Raw genomic sequence first — 25,347 nt, 5'->3', positions numbered from 1 at the left:
TACAGATGGGAAGGTTCAGTTTCTATTGCCATACCAGCAACATCTGCCACTGAAGTTGTGGGCCAACATCATAAAATAGGAGGCATTATTTTCTGAGTAGCCCTTGTATAATCAGATTAAAAAACATATTTTTAATATCTGTTTTTCATATCCACTGACAGAACACGAGTAGCCTCTTTACTAACTGCACGTCAGATCTCCATTTCAGAGTAGCAACTTCATATTGTTACAGGCTGCGGACATGCATTAAATTGTTTTAGAAGTTTGAATTTGTTTTTCCTGAAGACTTAGAGCACCAATTTGTATGTAACACAGGTATCACTCAGCTTTCAAACAGCACTATGAAATGCAAGAATCTTTAAGGAAACCCACTGTGGCTTTTGCCATTTTCACATCCTGAGTAACAAGACTCAGTTTCATGCAAGATGCACCAGATTAACTGAAGAGATCTATTTTCTCAGTTAAGAATAAGGCTCTATTTTGAGTTCAGTGCTATTTACTATTGCTGGTGCTTATTTCCTGGGAAAGAAGAAAGAGTAAAGAGAAACGCATCTTCAGGCATCACCAGGGCATAAGGTTTAGTTCTCTTATGGGCAGAACTGGTGTCAAGTCCAGTCTGTCAAACACATGATGAGAGGACTAAGATTTGCCAGCTAGCCGGTGCCATGTTTGTGGTGCTGTACAGTGCTGCTGGCAGTGCAGGCTGCTCAGAGAGCCTCCTAAAACGATCAGTACTGTGACACAACTGATAAATGAATACACAGTGCAGTCTGGCTCAAAGCATGATTATTATTTTTTTTTTCCTCCTAATCTGCTCAAGAAATATGGGAAATATGTTAGCTACAAATCTCTATTTCATGGTTTGGTGGTTAAAAAAAAGACAACAACAACACCAAAACATATGGGCTCATTAGTCTTTTCCCTACTGCTTTTTTTCCTAGCCTCATACTTTATTCAAATCAAAAGCTTTTCTCCATGCACCTCGCTCTGCAAAACCTACAGACTGGCAGAGGTGGGGAAAACAAACAAACAAAAAACAAAAAACAAAAAAACAAAAAAACTCCCAAAAACAACAGCAGAATTGTTATTTCTATTCAAAATAGAAGACCAAAACTGAAACTAAGTGTTTTTGTTCAGATAGTCACTGTTGTTTTGTTTTGCTTCTCGCATTTTTTTTCCCGGAGGAGAAGGCTGTTAGTTCTAGAAGTCAGCTGTTGGCACAGCAACATTACCAACACAAAGGACTCTGAAATGGAAACACTGATTAGAAATACTGTTATTGTCCCCATTTCTTCTTTGCTAGTCTTATGCTAAAAGCCTTAATCACTGTTACTATCACTATACATTAAAATTTAGAATATTGCACCACTGCCATACTGTTCTAATATATGGTACTACAATTAATATGTACACCACTACGTACACTGAAACATTAGCATCTAAAGTTATCTTAGAATGTGTAAGACATGCATTTATCACACATATCTTAAACATAATCAGCTGAAATTATTTACACATGAAAAATTTAAGCAGAGCTGTGTGGGAGTCCAAACGCCTTTTAATTGCCTGTAACTGCAGCATTTGTTCCATGCTGAAATCAATTCCACATTTTCTAGAAAACAATTTTTTCAATAATGAAAATCATTTTGATGGAAGAAAACAGAAACCTAGAACTTTATCCTTCAGAACTGCTACAGACTACAAAATGCACTTTAAAAGGAAATTGTGAAAGCCAACACAATCTCACATCACATCTCTGTTTTAACGAAATGACATCTCTGGAAAATATTCACTGGCACACAGCCAAACAACTCTCACTATACAAACTGACATACACTTTGACAGCGATAGTAACAGCTACAGTTACATTCCGAATGCCTCTTTTTGTCTCACGTTAATCAGGGTAACAGAAATGACAGCAAATAATTTAGCCTGTGAAGGCTGCGAGTGGTGGGGAAGTCAGAAAATACAAAAGGAGAAAAAAAAGCTAGAGAACTAGGAAGTTCCCTTCATCCTACAGTGCTTCCAGAATATAAGAGTGCATTTATTAACTGTGTTTCGTAGGAACTCCCACAGAGTATTCTCTGGTAAGAATGTTGGGCAATTCCAAAAGGAGCTGTTACTCTAAGTGCTGTTTCAGAAACATTCAAAGGAAATGGCAGGGAAATCCTTCAGTATATCACCACCTTGTCACTGTATTTTTCTCACACCTTTACAGGAAAAGCCTGTTTTTTCACTATGGATAAAGACAATGTTCAGTTCTGTATTAATGAATGTATAAACTGCAGACTGGAAGGAAATTAGAGTCAGTTGCAGAGGTACTTCTTGCTGTTGCTTTAAGGGTGCGAATCTGACTGACGCGCAGCTCACTGGGGCAGCCCTCTCGCCAAGCCACCACGCTCAGAAAGCAGCCCCTGGCTTTTTTATGCCTACTGGAATCTGAGTGCAGCGAGGCTCAGTCTTAGTCCCAGGCATGGTCGACAGTTTATGTCTAATGGATTATGCGTAGAGCCACTTACCAGAGTCAACACCCGTCAGAGATCTCTCAAGGACTTTCACTTGGAAATGGCTCATAGAGTTAAAAATAGATAGTTTACTGAGGTGACAGATAACAGATTGAGAACTGACACTGATAAGCTCACTAGCCACATTTACCTAGCGCTAGTACCTCAAGAATAGCCAGTAATTACCTAACAATTCACCCGGGTATCATCTGCAGTTATAGAGACACAACATCTTGGTATCTTACTGGGAGAGGTGATCCTGCTATTGGGGACAGGAGGATGGGTCCGACCCATAGATAAGTCCAGATCAATGCAGTGTCTCTTCTCAGCAAAATACTGTCAGAGGGCCAGATTTATGCTCTTAATGAGGTGAGACTGAATCAGTGTGCTAAAAGGCATGCTAGAAGAAGGCTTGCATTGTTAATTAAGTGTGGGTTGAGGCCAGTGTCTGGTACAGAGGTGGGGCTGCTCTCCCAGCTTCACCAAACTGACACCTTCATTGGAACAACAGCAGGCTGGGACACCTCGGCCCCGTTCCAGGCATCTTTCATTGATGCCATTGCCAGCACGCCTCGGGTGAGGTGTTAATCAGCACATCTCCCCTCCATATCAGTCCAGTGTTTAGGCCAGATAAGCAAGTTGCTCAGCTCTCACCTTTGTTCATATCCAGACAACCATGTTGATTAATTCACATTCTTGCCTTACCTATAATTCTCTGCTGATTTACTGTCACTGTACTTTGTCAAAGCAAGCCTGGTGATTTTCTACAATTTGGTTTTAGAGGGTAGGATCTCTATAGAAAAAGGGAATGACCCCTCAAAAGAGCCCTTCAAGAAAGTGTTCCACTACATTTAATATTTTTGATACCTTTAATACATTTAGTATCTAAAACTCAGCATTAAGAACCATATATGTTAGGAAAACCCTTGTTCACATAAGCAACAGTATGAAGGGGAAACCTAATGCTGATAGTACTGGCTGAGAACAGCTGAAACAGTTGTAGTAATCTTTTTTACCATTAGAGAAAACTTTCAGTTGTAACATTACCTCTCTACAACATCTTCTCCATTCCAGCAGGTTGAGCTGTCTCTCATTACCAGGTCTCCATCACACAGCCTTTCTGCTATAGAGGCATAAAAGGTTCGGGATCGCTTCATGTAATTGATGAATTCTCTGCAATGGAGGAAGAATACATTTAACAACAGAACCGTACACAAGATTTAAGCCCCCTGTAAACTTAGTTCTCTATGAAAATCAAAGTTTAGATCCCACAGAAAAATTAAAAGTCAACCAAGCTAATTAAAATTTATTTCTAGTGTATTTCTACTACTGCGTATCATCCATTATCACATACTTGTCATCACATGTTATCATCACATTGTTATCACATACAAAAAGCAGTTTCAAGAAACGTTAACACTTCAAAATCTTAAAGAAATTCACATCTATAGCCTCAAGAGATTAAAAAAAAAAGAAAAGAAACACCATCACTAAAAAGAGTGGTGCTGTTCTGTTTTGCTTTTTCCCCATTACTGGAATCAAATACTTCTCCCTTCCCTGCACACAAGAGAGATAAATAAAGAACTGTCAATAAGCCCCTGGGTGGAAAACGCTTCCTAAAGCTAACATCCCATGACAAAACCTGTAATATGCCATTAAATACACATGGAACAAGAGAAAAGAATGCCATCTCCTTGGGATGTGGTGGGGCCATTTCCTCCCCATAATCACTATCCACATCACATTCATACTGGAAAGAAATTTCTCTCCCATCAACTCTGGCAACATGCCCACAAGAGATGGCTGTGTCTGCTGCTTTGGAGCACCACCAAAATTCCTGGCCTGTGCAAACAACCCATTTCTGATTACATACAGAAAAATGCCTTGTGGCTAAACTGCTGCCTCCAGAATCTGGTTATACACATAATACGTATCTGACTGAGGCAGCCAAAAAACTGCACACTGTAACAAAACAAGTGTTAATTCAGCACACAACTGGGAGCACTGTGATACAAGAAATTACCCTCTATCCACAGATCCAGAAGCTCCTATTTGGTATAAGATAGCTAAAAACGTTGGTAAGGAGGACACAAAAATTCACTAAAATTATCACAGAGCTATCTGCCTCCTTTTGGAAGGCTCATTCTCCTGTCAGGCTGCAGGACAACACTGTCCTGAAGAGGTGCCTGGGGATGCAGCTGGGTGGAATTTGGCACATGAGCTGTCAGGATGCATTACTTTTTGGGGAGTAACAGGTGCTTTAAAGAACATTTAAAGCTACTATTACGCATCTATCCTGAAGGCTGAGACAGGGTTATTTTCCCACATAACAGTCTTTTCACTTCCCCATTTTTTTTTTTTTTTTTTTTTTGCCATCGTATGTGTCTAACATGTGACTATCCTACTCTAGATAAATGAGTCGTCATATAGTCCTAAGGAGCAAGCTTACCCTAGCACTGCAAGAAAGTGGAGGAAAGAGTGAATAGGAATTTTTGGTTTTATAAGGAAGAAATCAGTATTTCTGCCTCTTGACCACTCACAAGCAGGAGCTCTGTGTATGTACACACTGAAGTTAAGCCTGGACGACACCTCTTGGACAGAATCATCCTGAGAGCATCTATTTATGGAAAGCTGACACAGATGCTGAAGATTTTAAGCCCTCTAAAGGCAGTTTCCTTTGAAGGAGTTAAAAATCACCCCTTTAAGAGAGGCTAAAGCTCATCTTACTCAGCTCACCCCAAGAGGCTTTAACTCCAATTTTTCAGCAGTGGGGTTCTGACATATTAAAACAACATCTTTGCAAACGAAGATCTGTATGTGCAAGTCTTAACCAATGAAAGCATTTACTTTTCATCAATATAAAATTAAACACGCTAGGCAGAGAAAGCAGTGTTTCCTAATGTCTTGCTGTATAAAATCAGCACACACAAAGGTATGCCAATTACTAGATTACAGCTAAAGGAGCAGCTTACAATGGAGATGAGCAAAGCATTGAATCTAAGCATGTCACTTTGTTTTCATCCTTACCGAGAGATTTTTTTCAAACTTCTTGATTTGTCATTCTTTGAAGCTTTCAGAGGCAGAGAACTGGAATTGGCCGGGGAGAATAAGCATCAATCAGAGATTGGGAGTAGGAGAGAAGCAGGAGTTCAGGCAAATGAGGGAAAAAAAAAAATGAGAAACAAAAGAGAAAAGTAAAAATTATTTGAGAGAAAGGTCATCAAGCACATGCATAGGATAATATAAGAAAACAAATAAAGAGGAAAATTGTCATGAGATTTTCCCAATGTGTAGATGCAATTAAACATGTCAAAGTAATGCTGAAGAAATACAACAGAGATTTTGTTTCTCTCGATCATTTTCAAGTAAGAGCACAATAACAAATGCAGCACACAGCCAAAAGCTGAAAATAAATTCAGTGGGACTCAAATTAACCATAACCGATACCAAATGGAAGAACTGCAAATATATGAGGCTATATAGGGAAATAATGAGAAACAGTGTAGAACGATTGTCATGGAAAAGGGGATACAAATGAGTAGAACTTGCTTTCTTGTGCAATGAGCAATTTGCTCTCTTAACAAAGACTGCATACACAGATATCTTCTACTGTTCATTTCTGGACAGACTGCATCAATGACTGCAAAAAGCAACTTTACAAAGCAGAATATATGGGCTTTAGGATTGTATCTGAGGAAAAACTGGAAAAAAAAATCTGGCAGTTACTTAGTGCAAGTTCATTTTTTAGGCACTGATATCAGAGGTCCTTCAAATAATACTGTCTTTAACATCCTGATGCAATTTAATGACTTGAAAACACATTCTGCTCTTTCTTATACCAGTACTCTTAAGCATAATGGCAACACCTGGAGTACAGTATGCCAACAAACAGATTCAGTGATAGTTGCCAATCCAGTTAAGTCCTATTGGAGAGAGACAGTACCTCCACCTCCTTCAGTAGCTCTCAGAAAACCCTGCCAGAGCATATCCTGTTTTCTGGGAACCAGGACAGGGCTGACCTGCTATGAGCATCAGGTGCCATCCACCACCACGGAAGCAGTGCTTCCAACACAGCCAGTCAAAAAGAGAAATCAGTATTTGTATCAGGCAGAATTTGGACCAGCTGAAACTTCTGCCTTCATGACCTAGAAATGTTTTGTTTTTCTCTGCAGTAAATTCATTTGCATTCGGTGCTAACAATTATGTTGTACTAGCACCTTACTACTTAGATTTCAATAAAACCATGTGATGCCTGATCCAACAGATAATTTCAAATAAAAGAGATGATCCTGACTTCCAGCCTTCCCAAAGATATGAGAAATTTTATTTTAAGATGTATAAGACACATCCACAAGCTCACAGAATAACAAAGAAATACCACCAAAGTATCATTTCAAAGCTTGCTTCCTTCAATTAGGGACTTGATATCATGTTGTATTCTTCTCAAACATAACAGAACTCTGTAGAAAGATCTCTATCCAGTCTGTGTTTAGTGGCTGGAAATACTGCACACAGAAGAAATGCCAAAAGGCATTTTCCAGGAGTCTGAACCTTGTCCAGTGTTGTACATTGTGCTGAACTCAGCAACAACATTCCAATCTACTGATCTAGATTCTGTACATGCCATGTACATTCTGTGTACCATCATATGGTTTCAATTTTCTTGTCATCTTTACTATATGTTTTAGTAACCTCCACATTAAAAAATTACAGAAGCACCAATTCTGACGGCTTCAGTTAATCACTGAATACTATTGCATAATGAAAAAAAAAGGTTTTAAGAAATGCATACTTCTCAGCTTAATCAAGGAGATGATTTGCTAGGAGATCATGCAGCAATTATTCAAATTTCATCTTCTTAACGTTATTTTCTTCCTGATACTTAGTGCTGCATAGCAAAAAATAGGAATGGGATGTGGGGGAAAATAAAGATGAGAAATCTCATAGGAACCCATGTGACAGTGAGAGAAGCAGAAAGCCCCCAGCAGATCCAGCTGCTGCCCAAATTCAGGGAGTGTGCAGGACTACACTGCACTGCACAGCAAAGGGTGATTCCCTTGAGTGGAACTTCCTCCGACCAGACCCTAGAAGACACAGGGCCAGAAGAAAGCCCAGCTCAACAAAGAGAAACCATCTCAACAGGCCTAGCTTACAAATGCTTGGGAAGCTTTGGCTCCAATGAACAGGTGAAACCAGAGGTTCTCAGACTCTTTGGAAAAGGAGCTTGATTCTATAACTGGCTTAGCAAAGATGCAGTACCTTTAGAACAAGTGTATGTATGCAAGTATAAACTGGTACTAGGTTTTTAAGTGCATCTATAAGGGTACATCCCACAGATTTGCTGCTGCCCTGACTGGTTCTTTGAGCTTAATGCACTATTCTAGTGCATGAAGAGAGTGAGCCATCGCTTTTTGTTTTCCTGGGGAGTGTTTAATCATTCTTTTTCTTCTTTTCATTTTCTTTCCTTACTGTATAAAGGAGTCATGCTCTGTATGCCATTTGAAACAAGGATCATTTGGAGGGCTGTGTACAACACAGACAAGCAGCCTGGGGCTCAGCTGGGATGAATCCCAGTGTGACCTAGGATCTAAACTGACAGACAACTGACATTATTGCTCCTGATTTTTTAAATTGCCAGAAGGAACAGCACTAGGAAAGATTCACATAATTACTTTCATAACCTAGATCCCCTGCAGCAGTAACCTGTCACTAAGTGCCTTTTGTACAACCCACTGCAGCAATGATTTTACCCATCATTATGACATTTTATTGCCTAAAATTACTCTTTATTGATATACGTGATTGAATGATAGATGGCAAACAATAGAAGCCATTCACTGTGTGGTTGTTTTTTTTTTTTTTTTTACTGTTTCACAGTCACAGAAACAATGTACAAACTTTATGCTATATGTTTTATTGCAAGTTCTGGAAAACATTCTCCACCTTTTACTAATTATGGCTGCATCACTAACTTTTGATGCAAGAGCATCCACAGTACTTACTGATGCTATATTTCAGTAACACTTAATCCTAATTCTGTAAGGGTGGCCTCACTTTAGATGTTTGGGGTAATGTAATTTTTAGAGAACAGACAAAGTCTGGGAAAGTCTAACCCATAGAGAATAGTTCAAATACATTTTCTTTTCCACTTAAGTGGAAAGAAAGTCTTTTTCACTTACATTTTAAAAGGTGAGCATTCAAATAATCCCAAAGGTATGGAGGGGATCCTAAACTGCAAAAGAACTGCTGTCATGCTACTAAAGACGCCAATTCCCAATTTCTGTGAGAGGTCACTATTTAACAGGCTGTTAATTCTGCCTTTGTTGTTGCCTGGATTTAAGTCCCAGTGAAGTTATACAGAAGATATGTTTTTAAAACCATAGAATTCTAAGCCTATTTTGTTAATAGAACTACCACCATTCTTTGGATTATTTCTGCTGAATTTATTGATTTTCTTAATGCCCTTTTCTCTGATATTCTGTGTACGTTGTAAAAAACCGATTAGTTCCAAGCCCTAGCACATTTTCAGTTTTAAATTACACAAGGATAAAAGTACTGCTATCACTCAAAAAAAACTTTGCATGCTGCTATCTCCTACCTATATAATTTTTTCTCATTCTCACGATAGGTGACAATTGAAATAAAAACAGATAAAAATGCCATCTTCACAACATGGACACCAGGACCCAGGCTATATAAATGTTAATACTGCTGTTATCAACATACAGAGATACACACAGACTCCCTGGGAATTTTAGATGCTTATACCCAGAACAATTCCATTCACTTTGTTCCAGAATTACACTGGTGTTACTGAAAACAGCCTGTTAGCCAGAAATATGTCATAGTGATTTTATAGTCAGCTGGCTCTGATATCTATTCACGTAACATCAATGAATTGCAAAGACATTCTTCCCCCACCTTCACATTTGCAGAAAGCTAATCTGGGAGCAATGGAAGGAGTGAAAGAAAGTGAAAAGAAAGATCAGATAACTATGGAGCAAGGACGCTCACACCAGGACTGAGGCCAGTGGCAATAATTCAGCATTCTAGTTACTCAAATGGCATGCAGCTGAAGAACAGAAGCCAAAATGGGCACAAAATCCTGAACAGAAGTAGTTCTGCTCTTCCTCATCTGTGCAATGAACCAGGCAGATTGCAAGGAATCTTACTGCTTGCATCAATGAGAAGGGAGAACTTGCTCTTTCTGCCCTGAGAAATCACTGACTTTGTGTCATGGTAATGAATCTCTCCTCTCCACCCATTTCCCCTTCTCACCTCAGCCCTGGGGTAAGCCTACATCCTCTGGGTCCTGAGCAATTGCATTTTAAGTAATGTAGACTCAACTGTGGAAAAAACTCAGACTTTAGGAGGGAAAAGCTCTCATCATTTTCATTGAAAGTTTCTGGAAATAAAAACACCTTGGTGCTAAATAGTGACATCAAGTCTGGCCTGTTGTTTTTGGAGAGATCTGCAATGCAATATCACATACACATTTGTCTAACTATCAGCAATGGCAATTGTGGAGTACACATAGACAGGATGACAAAATTATGTATCTGGCTTAAAGGCTATGGGACAAGGAACCACTAGCATGAATTGTGAGGCAGAGTTTATCTGAATTCAGCTGTTGCTTAGGGTTACCTTCTTTTATTGTTCAGACTAGCATGAGCCAATACAAGCGTCTGGGCTTCAGTTGCTTTCTTCAGTGGCACTATATGGCCTGATGACAGGTTCCCTTCTTGGCGTTTGGGCTGTCCACACACTTTATCAACCTGTATGAAAGAAAGGGAAAGAAAAACTGTTTGAACAGTGAAAATGATTTCTAATTCCCCAAGGGTCAGCCTGCTCCTTGTTGTTGGTATTTACTAGAAGAGAAGGTGTCCAGGGGACAGAAATAAATTATTCTACTTTCCAGGATCTAGAAACTAGCTGTCTGCAGACAGATGAGCTATAGGGAAAAAAGCCAGTTACCAGAAAGCCATCAACTGTGCACTTGTCACTGGATACCAGACTACAACACATCTAGAAACAAGCTGAAATGGTGACATTTCTACATAGATCAATTTAAAGCTGACTGATGAAAGTGTTGCTAAATCCAACTTTCATGTAGAAACATACTTGGAGAGCATGAAGGTCAAGAAATTTTAGTGGAGCATCTGCCCTATGTAGAGAGAGCAGAGTCTTATGCCCTATTTGGATTTTGAACAAGCTTATACTCAAACAAGCTTCCTAGCCTTTAACAAGACAATGTTCCCTTAAAATAAGTAGAAAAATTCAACACAAATAAATAACTGTCAATACAGTAAGTGCTCTTTCCATGGAGAAACAGAACCAAAAAACACCACAGGGATCACTAGCGCCTGAGATCCTAGGTCCTGAAGACTAACGCTGCTCAGCCACATACCCTTAATGTCCTTCCTGAAGTCTCTCATAAGGGAAGAAAACAAGCATGCATTTATCCTTTGGGCACTGTGCATTTGACATTGCTCTACCATCCTGATACATTTATCTGTTTGTATGGGAACTGCTGAGTCACGGCCTGAACCTCTGATTAGTCACCTGAGGCGAGCAATGAGGCAGCCCTGGGAGCACAGCTGAAAGCAATTCCTGTTCTGCAGGAAGGGGTGGAGCCTGGCTCCACCTCTCCTAGACCCATTTAAGAGCTGACTACCAGTGGGGAAGGATTTCTCTCTCTCTTTGGAAGTTCCACTCCACTGGAGTTTCCTGAGCAAGCCCATGATATGGGTAAGCCTCCTATCTATTCTCTTTGTCTCGCTGTGCCTAACTCTCTTGCTTATTTTATTATTATAACATCTTAATATTATTTGATTTTATAATATTCCTTTATATAATTTTCATTGATTATATACTTGGTAAGCCAGGCAGGCAAGCTGAATGTACTATAACTTACACTATGTCCTTTCTTTGGAATTTCTGTAAATGGTTCAAGGGGGAGAACACTACCCCCTAGATAAGATAATTCCAGGGCAGATCCCAGGGTTTGCGGGATCCCCATTATATGAATTGGCAACTATCATTGAAAAATGGGGCCCCCTACGTGTTGTGGGAAACATCTCCCCATATTGCCTGGCAGATTACTTTCAGGGACTAGTCAAAGATATTTTAGTCACAAGAGAAAGACAATTAGCTGCTTCTACAGTGGCATGGCTGCTATTAAATGCTTTAAATAATGCTGAAATGAGGAATAATACTTTAGTGAATGAAAATGAACTTCTAAAAGATTGTATTGAAAAGTTAGAACAGGAACTCGGCCTATTAACAGGGAAAAAAACAATTCTACATCTTCCAATAGGTCAAGTTCATAGTATTTCAATAGACAATGACCAGGCTCCTGAATCAACTGACTGTGTTGATCAGGAAAATACAAAATCTAAATCAGATCTCGAATCTCCAATTTTGATAAATGCACTTGAAGTGTCCTGTTACAACTCAAAAAACAAAAAAGTACAGGACAGACCGGCAGGGGTGCCGCCTGATCAGTAGCCCCCTGCTCAGACCCACTTGCACATAACAGCCTGGCTGTACATGGCAACAGAACTGATGGACTCAGTACAGCGACTTAAGCAGAAACCTAGAGAAAGTGTGCCGGCTTGGTTATTAAGACTGTGGGATTCTGGGGCAGAAAGTGTTCTGGTGAGTGGCCCGGAAATAGCCAAATTGGCTACTATGACCGCCCATCCTGCTCTCAGGCAGAGACTATATGCAGGTAATCAATATATTGATGAAAACCATTCTATAATGAATGGTTAATGGTGGCCTGCCATATGGTATGGCCCAATAAATCTGACATTCCTTTACATACAGGGATGTGGTCCTCCATGGAGGACCTTCAAAATTATATCTGTGAACTAGGTGTAAGGGAAACAATTCATGAAGACACATTTGATGGCCCTGATATGGTCAAATTCTCAGTGGGGATGAGAGACCTAATTATACAACAAGCTCCCTCCCATCTGTATGGCACTCTGGTCTCTATATTAAATCCCCTAGCGGCCTCAGAAGCAGTTGTCCAGCAGGCTGCGCAGTTAGTGGCCGACCTAGGAGAAACAGAATGCCTGTGGAATAGGTGCAACATTCGGACACTAGAAGAAGCCGAGGTCTTGCTGGTGACTAAAACCAAAATACCGGCTACCCGAGCTCCTCAATCGGGACCCATAAGGGTCTCCTGAAAACAAATGTTTAATGATTTAATTTGGGCTGCGTCCAATTTGCTAAGATTGATGGCCAGCCCAACCATATCCTTCTCCAACTGTGGAAACAAGTAAAGGACAACCAAAAATTTCAGACCTACCCTAAGAAGCCAAGGGTAAAGGTTATAGAGAGAATGCCAACAATGACATGGAACTTAAAGGATTTCATTGTTTGTAATAGGAGAAAAAAAAGCCGCCTCAGGTGTCTCGGGCTACAATGCCTGAGCCACTGGAAGCAAAAGAATTGGACATAGCTCAATTCATGGCGTGACGAGGGATGTTAGTCCCCCTAGGGCCTCCAGACGGGACTGGAGGCCCTATGTAGAATTAACGATTTACTGGTCCCGAAAAAACATTCAAAGGGTTATGGCACTACTGGATACCGGAGCAGAAACATCAGTTATTTACAGAGATCCGACCAAATTTGATGGAGACAGTGATGATTGCTGGTTTTGGGGGACAGACTATTCCTGTCACCCAAACATGGTTGAAACTGGGGGTTGGGCGTCTCCCACCCCGGGAGTATAAGGTATCTATTGCCCCAGTCCAGGAGTACATCTTGGGCATAGATATTCTATGGGGTCTGGCTCTCCAGACAACTGTGGGAGAGTTCAGACTTCGACAGAGATGTATCAGTACCCGGGCGGTGCAGGCAATATTAAGAGGCCATGCGAAACATGGGCCTATTTGCCTGCTGAAACTGCGCCGGATTACTAATGTAAGACAGTACAGACTCCCGGGTGGGCAAGATGAAATATCGAGAACGGTGCAGGAATTAGAAAAAGTGGGCATTATAAGACCTGCACACAGCCCATATAATTCCCCCATATGGCCAGTGTGGAAGTCAGATGGCACATGGAGAATGACAGATTACAGAGAATTAAATAAGGTCACGCTGCCTATTCATGTGGCCGTACCCAATATTGCCTCCCTAATGGATATGTTGAGTAGGGAGATAAAAACCTATCATTGTGTCCTAGGTTTAGCAAATGCGTTCTTCAGTATCCCAATTGCTGAGGAATCGCAAGATCAATTTGCGTTTATGTGGGGAGACAGGCAGTGGACCTTTCAGGTCCTGCCACAGGGGTACGTGCATTCACCAATGTATTGTCGCAATCTAGTGGCGCGTGACCTGGCTGATTGGGAAAAACCTGATGATGTTAATCTGTATCATTATATTGATAATCTCCTGCTGACATCCGACTCACTGGAGGCAGTAGGGCAGGCGGCAGATTCATTAACCGCCTATTTACAACAGAGGGGATGGGCTATAAATCCCCAAAAGGTGCAAGGTCCGGGCCTGTCTGTAAAATTCCTGGGGGTGGTTTGGTCAGGAAAGACCAAAGTACTACCCAGTGCTGCCATAGATAAGGTTCAGGCGTTCCCAGTCCCTACAACATCAAAGCAGCTGCAAGAGTTTCTAGGTATACTGGGTTACTGGCGTTCCTTTATACCTCACGCAGCGCAGCTGCTAAGGCCACTGTACAGACTCACAAAAAAGGGGCAGCTATGGGACTGGGGCAGAACAGAACAGGATGCTTTCCAACAGGCAAAAGTGGCAGTTAAACAAGCCCAGGCATTGGGTATATTTGATCCTACCCTCCCAGCTGAGTTGGACGTTCATGTTACTCAAGATGGCTTTGGTTGGGGCCCGTGGCAACGCCAGAGTTCTGTTCGGACCCCCATTGGTTTTTGGTCTCAGGTCTGGCATGGAGCAGAAGAAAGATACAGTATGATTGAAAAACAGTTATTGGCTGCCTATTCAGCATTACAGGCAGTAGAGCCAATAACCCAGATGGCTGAAGTTATAGTTAAGACCACTCTGCCGATTCAGGGATGGGTGAAAGATCTGACCCACCTTCCTGAGACAGGGGTGGCCCAAGCACAAACAGTCGCACAATGGGTCGCCTACCTCAGCCAAAGGAGCAGTCTGTCTTCATCACCCTTAAAAGAAGAGCTTCAGAAGATCCTAGGCCCAGTGACCTATCATTGTGATGCACCAAAAGAAACACTGGTCGCTCCACCAGAGAAGAGTCCCCTTCAGGAGGGGAAAATATCTTATCCCTGAAGATGCCTGGTATACAGATGGGTCCAGCAAGGGCAACCCGAGCAAGTGGAGAGCGATAGCATAGCATCCTTCGACTGAGACAATCTGGTTTGACGAGGGGGATGGTCAGAGCAGCCAATGGGCAGAACTGCGAGCCGTGTGGATGGTTATAACCAAGGAACCCAGTGATGGTATTCTGAATTTTTGTACAGATAGTTGGGCTGTGTACTGCGGGCTCACTCTTTGGATTGCACAGTGGGCCACCCAGGAATGGACTATCCATGCCTGACCAATCTGGGGCAAAGACATGTGGTTAGACATATGGAATACAGTCAAACACAGGACTATATGTCTACCATGTCATCAGCCCCTACGGTCACTGGGAAATGATAAAGCTGACACATTGGACCAAGTTTGATGGATTGAGAATTCACCCTCTGAGAACATTGCCTGTTGGTTACATCAGAAGCTATGGCATGCAGGACAAAAGACAATGTGGGCAGCTGCTAAATGTGGGGGCTGCCCATCCAACTACCTGATGTCGTCCAGGCATGCCAGGATTGCGACGCTTGCTCTAAGATGAGACTGAGATCGTTGCCTGAAATGACAGCCCATCTTGCTAGAGGACACAATCCTCTCCAGCGATGGCGGGTCAATTACACTGGACCCCTTCCTCGGTCTGAGGGGGCGAGATATGCCCTGACCTGCATCGACACTGCAAGTGGGCTACTGCAGGCCTATCCAGTACCGAAAGCAAAGCAGGCATCAAGGCACTGACTAAACTGATGTCTGCCTACAGGACACCTCAAGGGACTCATTTTACTGGTGCAACGATACAGCGCTGGGCAGAAGAAAACAACATTGAATGGCGATTCCACCTGCCATATAATCCAATGGGGGCTGGCCTCACTGAATGTTGTAATGGTATTCTTAAGGCTGCCCTGAAGACAGACTCCCAGTCCCTGCAGGGGTGGACGAAAAGACTGTATGAAACCTTGCGGGACCTGAATGAAAGACCCCGAGACAGCAGACCCAGTGCCCTGAGAATGCTACAGACAACATGGGCCACCCCGCTTAGGATCCAAATTACGGGCACTGATTATCAGGTAAGACCCCAGATTGGCAATGAAAATAATATTCTGCTCCCTGCCCCTGAGAACTTAGAACCAGGCACCCATAGGATAAAATGGCCTTGGAAGGTGCAGATAGGACCCAAGTGGTGTGGCCTACTTGCACCTTGGGGGAGACGGAGACTGTTGGAGGTGGGAGGCTCAGTAGTCCCTCCAGTAATAGGTACATGGCCTACTGATATTGTGGCCAACACTCCGATCTTCATTGCTAAAGGGACCCCCATCATGTCCCTATGGCAGATCAGGACACTTCCTCTGGTGCCTGACATAGTTATGCAGCCACAGATATCTGGCCAGAAGGTGTGGTACAGGCGGCTGGGACGTGCCCCAGTACAAGCGGAAGTGTTGACCCAGGATAGAAATATGGCCTGTATCTTGCCCTGGAGAGCAGACCTTCCCCTCCTGGTACCCTTGAAACATCTGTATTACTCCCCGTGAGTCTTCGAGCCTTCAGGATCACTGGAAGGAACAAAATGCCATCAAAGCGTTCCAGTGTTACAGTCAGATCACGTGCGACACCCAGTGATGGCCTACATGGGACTGATGGAACATAAGATGGACCTGCACCTGACGACCGCATGCCTCTAGTAACTTCATCGAGCACTGGTCCAATTCAAGAATATCAACGTTCACCAATCATCACTTGTTGGTACAATTCAAGACATGCGTCGTGATGCAAATTGTATAAGCGTTGTGATATAGTGGGTCTCTGTGTTAGGAAAAGCTTACCCATTAGTCAACCTGATCACTGGTTCATGCTGTGAAGGGGTGGAGTGTATGGGAACTGCTGAGTCATGGCCTGAACCTCTGATTAGTCACCTGAGGCGAGCAATGAGTCAGCCATGGGAGCACAGGTGAAAGCAATTCACCTGTGCTGCAGGAAGGGGTGGAGCCTGGCTCCACCTCTCCTAGACCCATTTAAGAGCTGACTACCAGTGGGAAAGGATCTCTCTCTCTCTTTGGAAGATCCACTCCACTGGAGTTTCCTGAGCGAGCCCATGATATGGGTAAGCATCCTATCTATTCTCTTGCTTATTTCATTATTATAACATCTTAATATTATTTGATTATATAATATTCCTTTATATAATTTTCATTGATTATACATCTGCTCTAACAGTTTTATGTCACAGTAGTAAAATAAAGCTCTTCTCTTTCTAATCCACAAATAAGTCAGAGGCAACATGAAGCAAACACAAAAAGAGGACAAAAGAAATCCTAATACTGAATCCTAATACTGGCATGGTAATAGCAAAAGCCTTAATCACACATAATGCATCATACCACGCAGTGCTGACTCTGTTATCCCTTATTCAGTTTTCTACTGTAACGTGGGTTGAGAGGGATTCATGCTAGCCTCTGTACTTTGCTGCATCTTTTATGTCCATACTGAGTCATGGCTGCATATCTGCTCTTCTCTGCCCCTCTGCATCGCTGCATTGTATGTATTTGTTTCCATGGCAGTACAGGATAATTTTCTCTGTCTTAGCCCATCTCCTCTGGATAACTACTATCAGAAACCTATCTACAAGATACCTCTGAAACAAACAGGCCAATTGAATAATGAAAAGTGGGAATCTGGAATCTGTTCAGGCATGGCACTTACTGTCAATTTTAAGTGTATAAGCTACAGCCTGGTCCAGTCACTGCAAAGAAGGTAAAACTAGCAAGTGAATGCAAATGTACTGGATTAACCCTGACATACACGCAGCAGTCAGAGCAGGAGCCAGCCACCTCACTGTGTATATTGTTCTTGCCACACCATGGACCATCACTACATCACTTTAAAACAAAGCTTCATAAAATATAATAGAAAACACTATGGAAATGAAAATATAAGAAAAAAAGTATCTTTTTGAGCTCTCTGGAGCTCAACAGAGGGTGACTGTGAGTGTACATAAGCAATGAAGACCTCTCTGATTTTTTTTTGTTTTCCTATGCAAAATTTCAAAGGGATTTAAAGTCCTTGTCTTTGTTATGAATCAATAGTTCAAGCATCCAAATGAAAATACTCTTCTTTTTTTTTTTATGTGTTTTTGATATGAAAGAAATAAAATCATCTATTAAGTTGCCAAACCTTAAATTCTGGGTTTTCTTTCTGATACTGAGAGCTTCCTGCAATTCAAACAACCACAGTACTTTTGGAAAAGAAAACTATTTCTCGGTGGAAATTTTTATCCATTCAAAAGAAGGTGAATCATTTAATGAAACAGCAGGTCAAAGTCACTTTTTTTTTTTTTTTTTTTTTGCCTTGTGGTCATTTTAGGCCCTCTTTTCCCAGTACTCTAGAAAACACTAGAAATCCCACATAATTTAAAACTATTGCATATGTGTTTTAATCTTTAGAAAGACTAAAAGATGGGAGATACAATTATAAGATATTATTAGTAATAACAGTAATTCTTTTATGACTCAGTTGAGATCTGAACTGCCTTGCACAAGGAAGAATCAAGTGCAGTTCAGCAGACCCTGTCAAATACCATTTGACACGTTCAGGAACAACATATTATGCAAGACTGGGGCAGAGCATTTCATCGGTATCACAGCAGGCGCACGCAGGAGCACACAGTGCACAGGTGGTCCCCACATGCAGCGCATCTCAGTCCTTCAGGTTACTGTGGACCACCAGATGTTCTTTCACAGAATGGCCAGGGTTGGAAGGGACCTCAAGGATCATGAAGCTCCAACCCCCCTGCCACATGCAGGGCCACCAACCTCCACATTTCACAGCAGCCCAGGCTGCCCAGGGCCCCATCCAGCCTGGCCTTGAACACCTCCAGGGACGGGGCATCCACAACCTCTCTGGGCAGCTGTTCCAGCACCTCACCACTCTCTCTGTGAAGAATTTCCCCCTGACATCCAACCTAAATCTCCCCTCCCTCAACTTAAAACCATTTCCCCTTGTCCTGCAGTTATCAGCCCTTTCAAAGAGTTGATTCCCCTCCTGTCTGTAGGCTCCCTTTAGGTACTGAAAGGCAGCAATGATTCACCCCACAGCCTTCTTTTCTCCAGGCTGAACAAGTCCAGCTCCCTCAGCCTGTCTTCATAGGGGAGGTGCTCCAGTCCCCTGATCATCTTCGTGGCCCTCCTCTGGACCCTCTCCAACAGCTCCCTGTCTTTTTTGTACTGGGGGCTCCACACTTGGACACAGTACTGCAGATGGGGCCTCACAAGAGCAGAGTAGAGGGGGACAATCACCTCCCTGTCCCTGCTGGCCACCCCTCTTTTGATGGAGCTCTTTCTTCCTATCCTCTTCAGAGCAGCAAGGACAGAGTACTTCATTCCACCACAGCTCCCATGTATATACAGGTGGTTTGAAAACTTGTACGTCTTTGGATGTGAAAACCCAACTCTTCTTTGGCTTTTGAGTTACTCCTCATTTGTCCCATTTGTTTCATGTTTTCAATGAGCTGTAGAGAAAGCTAACTACATTCTTATTACCTAAAAGTGAACTGTGATGTCTCACTGAAATGTGTATTTATTTTGTAAAGTAATAGGACAAAAAGCTGAATTGTATGATATTTAATAATACGTCCTCTCTAACAGTTTACTGTTTTTAAACCCACAACTGATAACTTGGATTGATTCCTCTTATATCAACCGAATAATCAATGTTTCATAAACATATACATTTTTACTGGGCTTAAAGTTGTTTTTTTAACATATATACCAATGATGTTATTTAAATATCTTTCAACAACCATTAGCTACATTTCTTCTGTGAACTCTTTGTAATGAAATACAGACTCATATATAGGTAGATTATTCAACCTCTTGCTATTTGTTCTTTAAAAGAATGACTATTTACAATTATTGAAAAGGCTTAACAAAATAAATTGAAAAAAAATCTTATTTGAAATCTTTTGAACTCTTACAGCTTGAGCAACCTTAAACACTGAGGTCATATTTAATATATCCTATATAGTCAAACAAGGGAAAAATGTCATGCCCTTCCAGATACCAAGAGTATCTTAACTCCCTGAAGCAGGAGACCTTTTCACTAGTTCACAGTGAACTGCTTTCTTTGAAGCAGTATTTTAAAATATTCTAGTGATTGAACTTACAAGATATTATTAAAATGCATACAGATTTTCCAGCAAGTTATTTCCCCTGAGCTGTATGCAATGTAGCAAAGTTTTGGGACCTTAAAAATCATCTAGTTCTACACACCCTGCCACAGACAGTGCTGCCAGCTATCAGATCAGGCTGCCCCATCCAACCTGGCCTTGAACAACTCCAGGGATGGGGCATCTGCAACTCAGGGCAACCTGCAGCACCCACTGAGAAAAAAAAAAGTTGCTCCTAATATCTAATCTAAATCTCCCTTCTTTTAGTTTAAAACCATTTTCCCTTGTCTTAACGCTATCTGCTCATGTAAAAAGTTGATCTCCCTCCTCCTTATAAGCTCTTTTTAAGTATTGGAAAACCACAATGATGTATGCCCAGAATGTTCTCCAGGCTGAACAAGCCCAGCTCCCTCAGCCTGTCTCCATGAGAGGTCCTCCAGCTCTCTGCTCATCACTGTGCTCCTTCACTGGACCTGCAAGCGACGCCAAGTTGGGAGGAAGTGTCAATCTGCCTGAGGGTAGGAAAGCCATACTGAGGGCTCTGGATAGGCTGGATCAATGGGCTAAGGCCAAGTGTATGAACTTCAACAAGACCAAGTGATGGGTCGATCACAACAACCCAGGCAACAATACAGACTTGGAACAGAGATGCTGAGAGCTGGGATTGTTCAGTTTGGAGAAGAGGATTGCTCTCTACAACTTCCTGGAATGAGGCTGTAGTGTTGTGGGAGTTGGCCTCTTTTCCCAGTTTACAGAGGCAGGGCAAGAGCTAATGCTTCAAGCTGTACTAGGGGGATATTCAGGTTGATTTTTAGGAAAAAAAATTCTCAGAAAAAGCAGTGTGGCATTGGAACGGGCTGCCCAGGGGATGGTGGAATCACCGTCATTGCAGATTTTCAAGAAATTTGTAGATGTGCCACTGAGGGACATGGTTTAGTGGCCATGGTGGTGATGGGTGATGGCTGTACTAAATGATTTCAATGGTCTTTTCCAATTTCAGTGGTTCTATGAGTCTGTGTTTTTTTCCAGCCATGGGGACTTCACCTGACAGCCACAACTTTTCAAATAAGATGAAAAGTGGCTTGGCAAACATCAGCCTGTTCCTTCAAGACTTTGGGGTGCATGTCATCAGGCCTTATAGACTTGTACACATTCAGCTTCATGAGGCGATATCAGACTTGCTCTGCTTTTACAGTAGGAGAGATTTGGCTACCCTGATCTATTGCCTAGAGGCTCAGGGACTTGAGCAGCATGGGAAGCCTGACCGCCAGTGAAGACCAAGACAAGAAACTCATTGAGTACTTCAGCATTCTCCATGTCTGTTGAAGCCAATTCTCCCTTCACATTTATCAGAAAGTGTGGAGCAGGAAGTTAACCACAACAACTATAAGAGTCTCCTGGATTGCTTGCAGCCAGCCACGTTGCTTTCTCAGAAGATATCTGGGTGGCTGAAATGCATGATCAGGATGAAGCCTGTGAGTGAAATGTTTCTTGCAGATGAAGCAAGAAAGCCCTATCAAGCAAGATTCCCTTGATCAGGCAGCCTGTAGTAGAGTCTGACCATCAGATGTCCTTTTATTAATCTGGTCCCTAATTTTAATCCATGAGCTCTCAACTCGATCATTGCTGTTTCTCAGAGACAGTCCTTCACAATCTGTCCACTTCTTGATACAGAGGGCAGTTCTCCTGCCCATCCTGCCCCGCCATTTCCTTTCAAACAGCTTGAAAGTAACCCTTGATCATAGCTCTGGGAACGTAAGAAAAAACTGTTCAGAGCAGCAGCTGTGGAGCAAGGTAAGTGGCATGAGAACCAAGGACACCTTTAGAAGAAGAAAGAACATCTCACGGCTCTGACTGGCTAAGCGCCTGCGTGAACGGTTGAAGAGTGTTCTGCAGAATGCTCTGTTAACATGTAGAAATAGAGTAGTGCTTAAGAATAAAGCAGACTAATAACTTCTAACCACATCGGTGTGCTGTTATGTCTCTAGCGCGTCCTGAGAGTGCAGAGACTTCCCCACACATAGTATTCAGTTGTTTGATTCTTCCTACCATACTTCCAGGACAGGTCATATTTTTCTAATTGTACCATGGCTTCCAACTCTTCCTGCTTATTTCCTATGCTATATGCATTGGTGTAGAGGCACTTCAGCTGGACTATCAGCTGTGATGCCTTCTTGGAGAGCTCTCCTAAAGTCCTCTGCAACAAATCTGAGTTCTTCCCCTGCTGCATACTAAAGTGATAGTATTCCTTGGTTCTTCTCTTTCACTCAGAATTCCATCCCCTCTCCCCATTTAATCTGGCTTAATGCTCTGCTAATCAATGCAGACAGCTTGCTGCTGCACCCTCTGACAACGTGCCTCTGAGGCTGCCCTCTGCCTGGCTCCTGTTGGCTGCTCAGGCCTCAAGCTATAGACTGCACCCTGCACACTCTACTAACAAGTTTCAAATTAGAACTGGGGGGTACCGGTTTCAGCTGTGAAGCTGGAAGTGAGAGAAACAAGAAACACTGAATTATGGGACAACCAGGTTTCAGTTTTCAGACTTACATGCCTGCTACAAGAACTCATTTTGATTGAGTCAGGCATACACTTGTCACTCAATTACTACACTGTCTCAAGACACCAACAGGAATCTTGTTTACTATTTCCCTACGCCATTCCCAAAATTCACTACTGATCATTCCTGTCTGCCTTTGTTGTGATAATTGTCTTTATACACTGACAGCACGAAAGGTTAAGCTCCATTTTATAATTAATTCTAATAATCTAGTGTGGAAAGAAAATCCCATTGGGAATCAATCTAAGTCACTGTAAGAGCGAACAATTGGGTAACGTTAAAGTTCACATAAGAAGAAAATCAATTAAAAGAATTAAATTCAAATTTCTCTTGTCACTTTTCAAATTCATTGCAATGTATCAAAATGTTTCTGCCTTTTATGAGTTTATTAATTATTCCCATTCTGAAGTGAAACCAATTATCAAAATTCTACTGGAACTTTCTTCCATTAAACTTACAATTAAACTAAGAAAAACCCTTCAGAATTTGCTTTCTAAGCTTCAATAAAGGTAGCATAGAAAAATAATATTTATTACAGAAACGCAAGTATATTAAAAAAACTGTAGAACACTCATTCTCATATAGTAGGCTCCCCTACTATGGAAGTGCTGTACAGAGTAAACACTGAACAGCTGCGGGCATCACTGCAAACACAAGTTCCTAACATATAAAACAACAAAAAAAACAATAAGCAAAGCAAGTGATGCACAAAGCTGCTCACCACCAGACAACCTCTCGTTAGACAGACACTGAGCAAGAACAGTCTTTGCAGCCACCTGTCCTGGTTTTATGTTGAGCACACGTCATGTGTAACGGAATATCGCTTTGCCCACTGTGGGTCATCTCTCCTGGCTGTGGCCCTTCTCACCTCTTCTACACCATTCAAAACCAGGACACTCAAGAAAAGGTACTGAACACACTTTGCTGCTGTATACAGCATTGGTGCACCCACATTTTAAGTGCCGTGTTCTCTTCTTCACATTTACAGAAGGAGTGGTAAACAACATGCAAAAAAAGGGCAATTATAATCAAGTGACAGGGCAGCTGACTCGTGAAGAGAGACTACGGAGAATGACTCTTCTTAGAAAATGTGTGGTCAAGATTCACTCTTGACCATGAACTCTAGTCTAAAAGGTGAACATCGAACTGTTTAGCTACCTACAGTACCAAAACTAGTGCAGCTGATGGAAGTCTAAACCTTGATTTAAAACAAATAAAAGTACTTCCTTCCCCAGTGAACTTCTGGAACTTGCTGCCTCAGTGGCAGCAGTAGCAGGTTCAAAAGGGACTAGAGAATATTATATCCATGAGATCCATGCACATATCCCAGCAGGATTAGGCAGATGTTTTCCTTCTAACAGTCCCTATGTAAGAGATGTAATGCTGGGAGAGTACGGATGGCAGAAAGTAGTCAGGCTTTTGTTTCTCCCAAAAGGGTGTCTCCTTTAGGCATTGCCAGAGAAGACTGGGTGAAACAGATCATTAGTATGATCCAACCGGAGTCTGGTGCTCATCTACACATAGTTACTGCAATTGTAATTACTACAGAAACATGGGAATTATTTTGGAGAGCTGGCCAACTAGACTACAAACACTCATTCTTTATATGTGAACAAATAAAAATTTGAAAGTAATTATGAGGAACCTGAGTCAGATGTGATCCATGTATAACTTGGTCACAAAATTCTCAGAACATGCATTTCAGCTTCAAGTTTGACATACTTTCAGAGGTGGGCATCAGCAGTCAAGTATGAAGGCACAAGCCCAGACAACAGAAATCATCATCCTGGCGGGCCTGTTTGCACTTTCCTCCTAAAAACAGCTCTAAAGTGAAGTGTTTTGTCTCCAGTCTTTAGATAATATTTTCTCAGTAGTTTTCATGTGGTTGGTATATCCAAAAGAAGGCAGTTTGAAATGCTTCTCAAGGCCACTGTGTATTCTGTGCGGCTTCTCTTCTCCTTCAGGATAGCTGAAAGCAGGGTGATGTGAGCTGAGGACAAAGGACAGGCAGAACACCCATGTGGCAAAGAAGGGATCCCAGGTCACATGCTTAACAGCTCCTGACCAAAATTCCTTTGCAGTCAGAAAAGGACTTGAAATTAAACATATCTTAAGAACCAAGCTTCAAGAAAATATATGGAGGAAGCACTCCCTAAGAAGCAAAAGTGTTTACTCCAAACTGAGATAAGTACATTATAAGCAAATTCTAAGGCTTCTCTTCTGTGACCTGAAGAAATCAATTCTAACTCAGCAGCAGGGTGCTGCTTACAATGTACACCAAAACAGATAGGTTTTCTTCTCACTCTAGAATCTCAGGCAGATATTACTGGGAGTTAGGCCATCAAAAAGGATGGAGACAGTGCACTGAGTGGAAAACACTACCTTCTCCCAGAAAACAATAATAGGATGTTTAAAATTGGATGCCTCTGATGGATGTGTGAGACATTAATCATAGCACAAAACATCTCAGACAAGGACGCAAACCAAGCAGCAGAAAGAGCAGGAGAAAATACAGTGTGCATGAGTGTACATAAAACTCTCAAGGCTTTTTTCAGTGTTTGGGCACTTTACTGAAGATTCATCTCACACCTCAACAGAACACCATCAAGATTTGGTATTTTTGTTTCCTACATCTAAAATGCACACAGGTACTGCTTCCATAGAGGGAACTGAGGGTTAAAGTCACACTCTATAATGCTGAAGACAGTTGTTAGCAAGAGAACTATCAAGACTGACTGCAATCTAGTATTGTCAAATTGCTATAGTTCAATTCATATTACAAGCTCTTAAAAATAAACAAAAAAGACATCTGAATTTCAGTGGGAAAA

General features: G+C 41.8%; 1 protein-coding gene across 6 annotated transcripts in view; it reads right to left on the bottom strand.

The window, feature by feature from the left end:
- The window catches only part of LOC116236404 (glypican-5-like), a 432,491-nt gene that overhangs the window by 266,296 nt on the left and 140,848 nt on the right, over positions 1-25,347 (bottom strand). For 5 of the 6 annotated variants that reach the window (XM_090146956.1, XM_090146957.1, XM_090146953.1 and 2 more), the window contains exons 4-6: positions 10,149-10,279; positions 5,532-5,591; positions 3,552-3,677 (exon numbers count right to left, since the gene is read on the bottom strand). In XM_090146956.1, coding sequence (XP_090003082.1) covers positions 3,552-3,677; positions 5,532-5,591; positions 10,149-10,279 — 317 coding nt within the window. The remainder of the gene's footprint in view (positions 1-3,551; positions 3,678-5,531; positions 5,592-10,148; positions 10,280-25,347) is intronic. The other variant, XM_031605026.2, reaches the window with a different exon arrangement.

This window comes from Phasianus colchicus, chromosome 10 (assembly GCF_987193195.1).
Source record: "Phasianus colchicus chromosome 10, bPhaCol1.hap1.1, whole genome shotgun sequence".
NCBI lineage: Eukaryota > Metazoa > Chordata > Aves > Galliformes > Phasianidae > Phasianus > Phasianus colchicus.
This window is presented reverse-complemented; position numbering and strand designations above follow the sequence as displayed.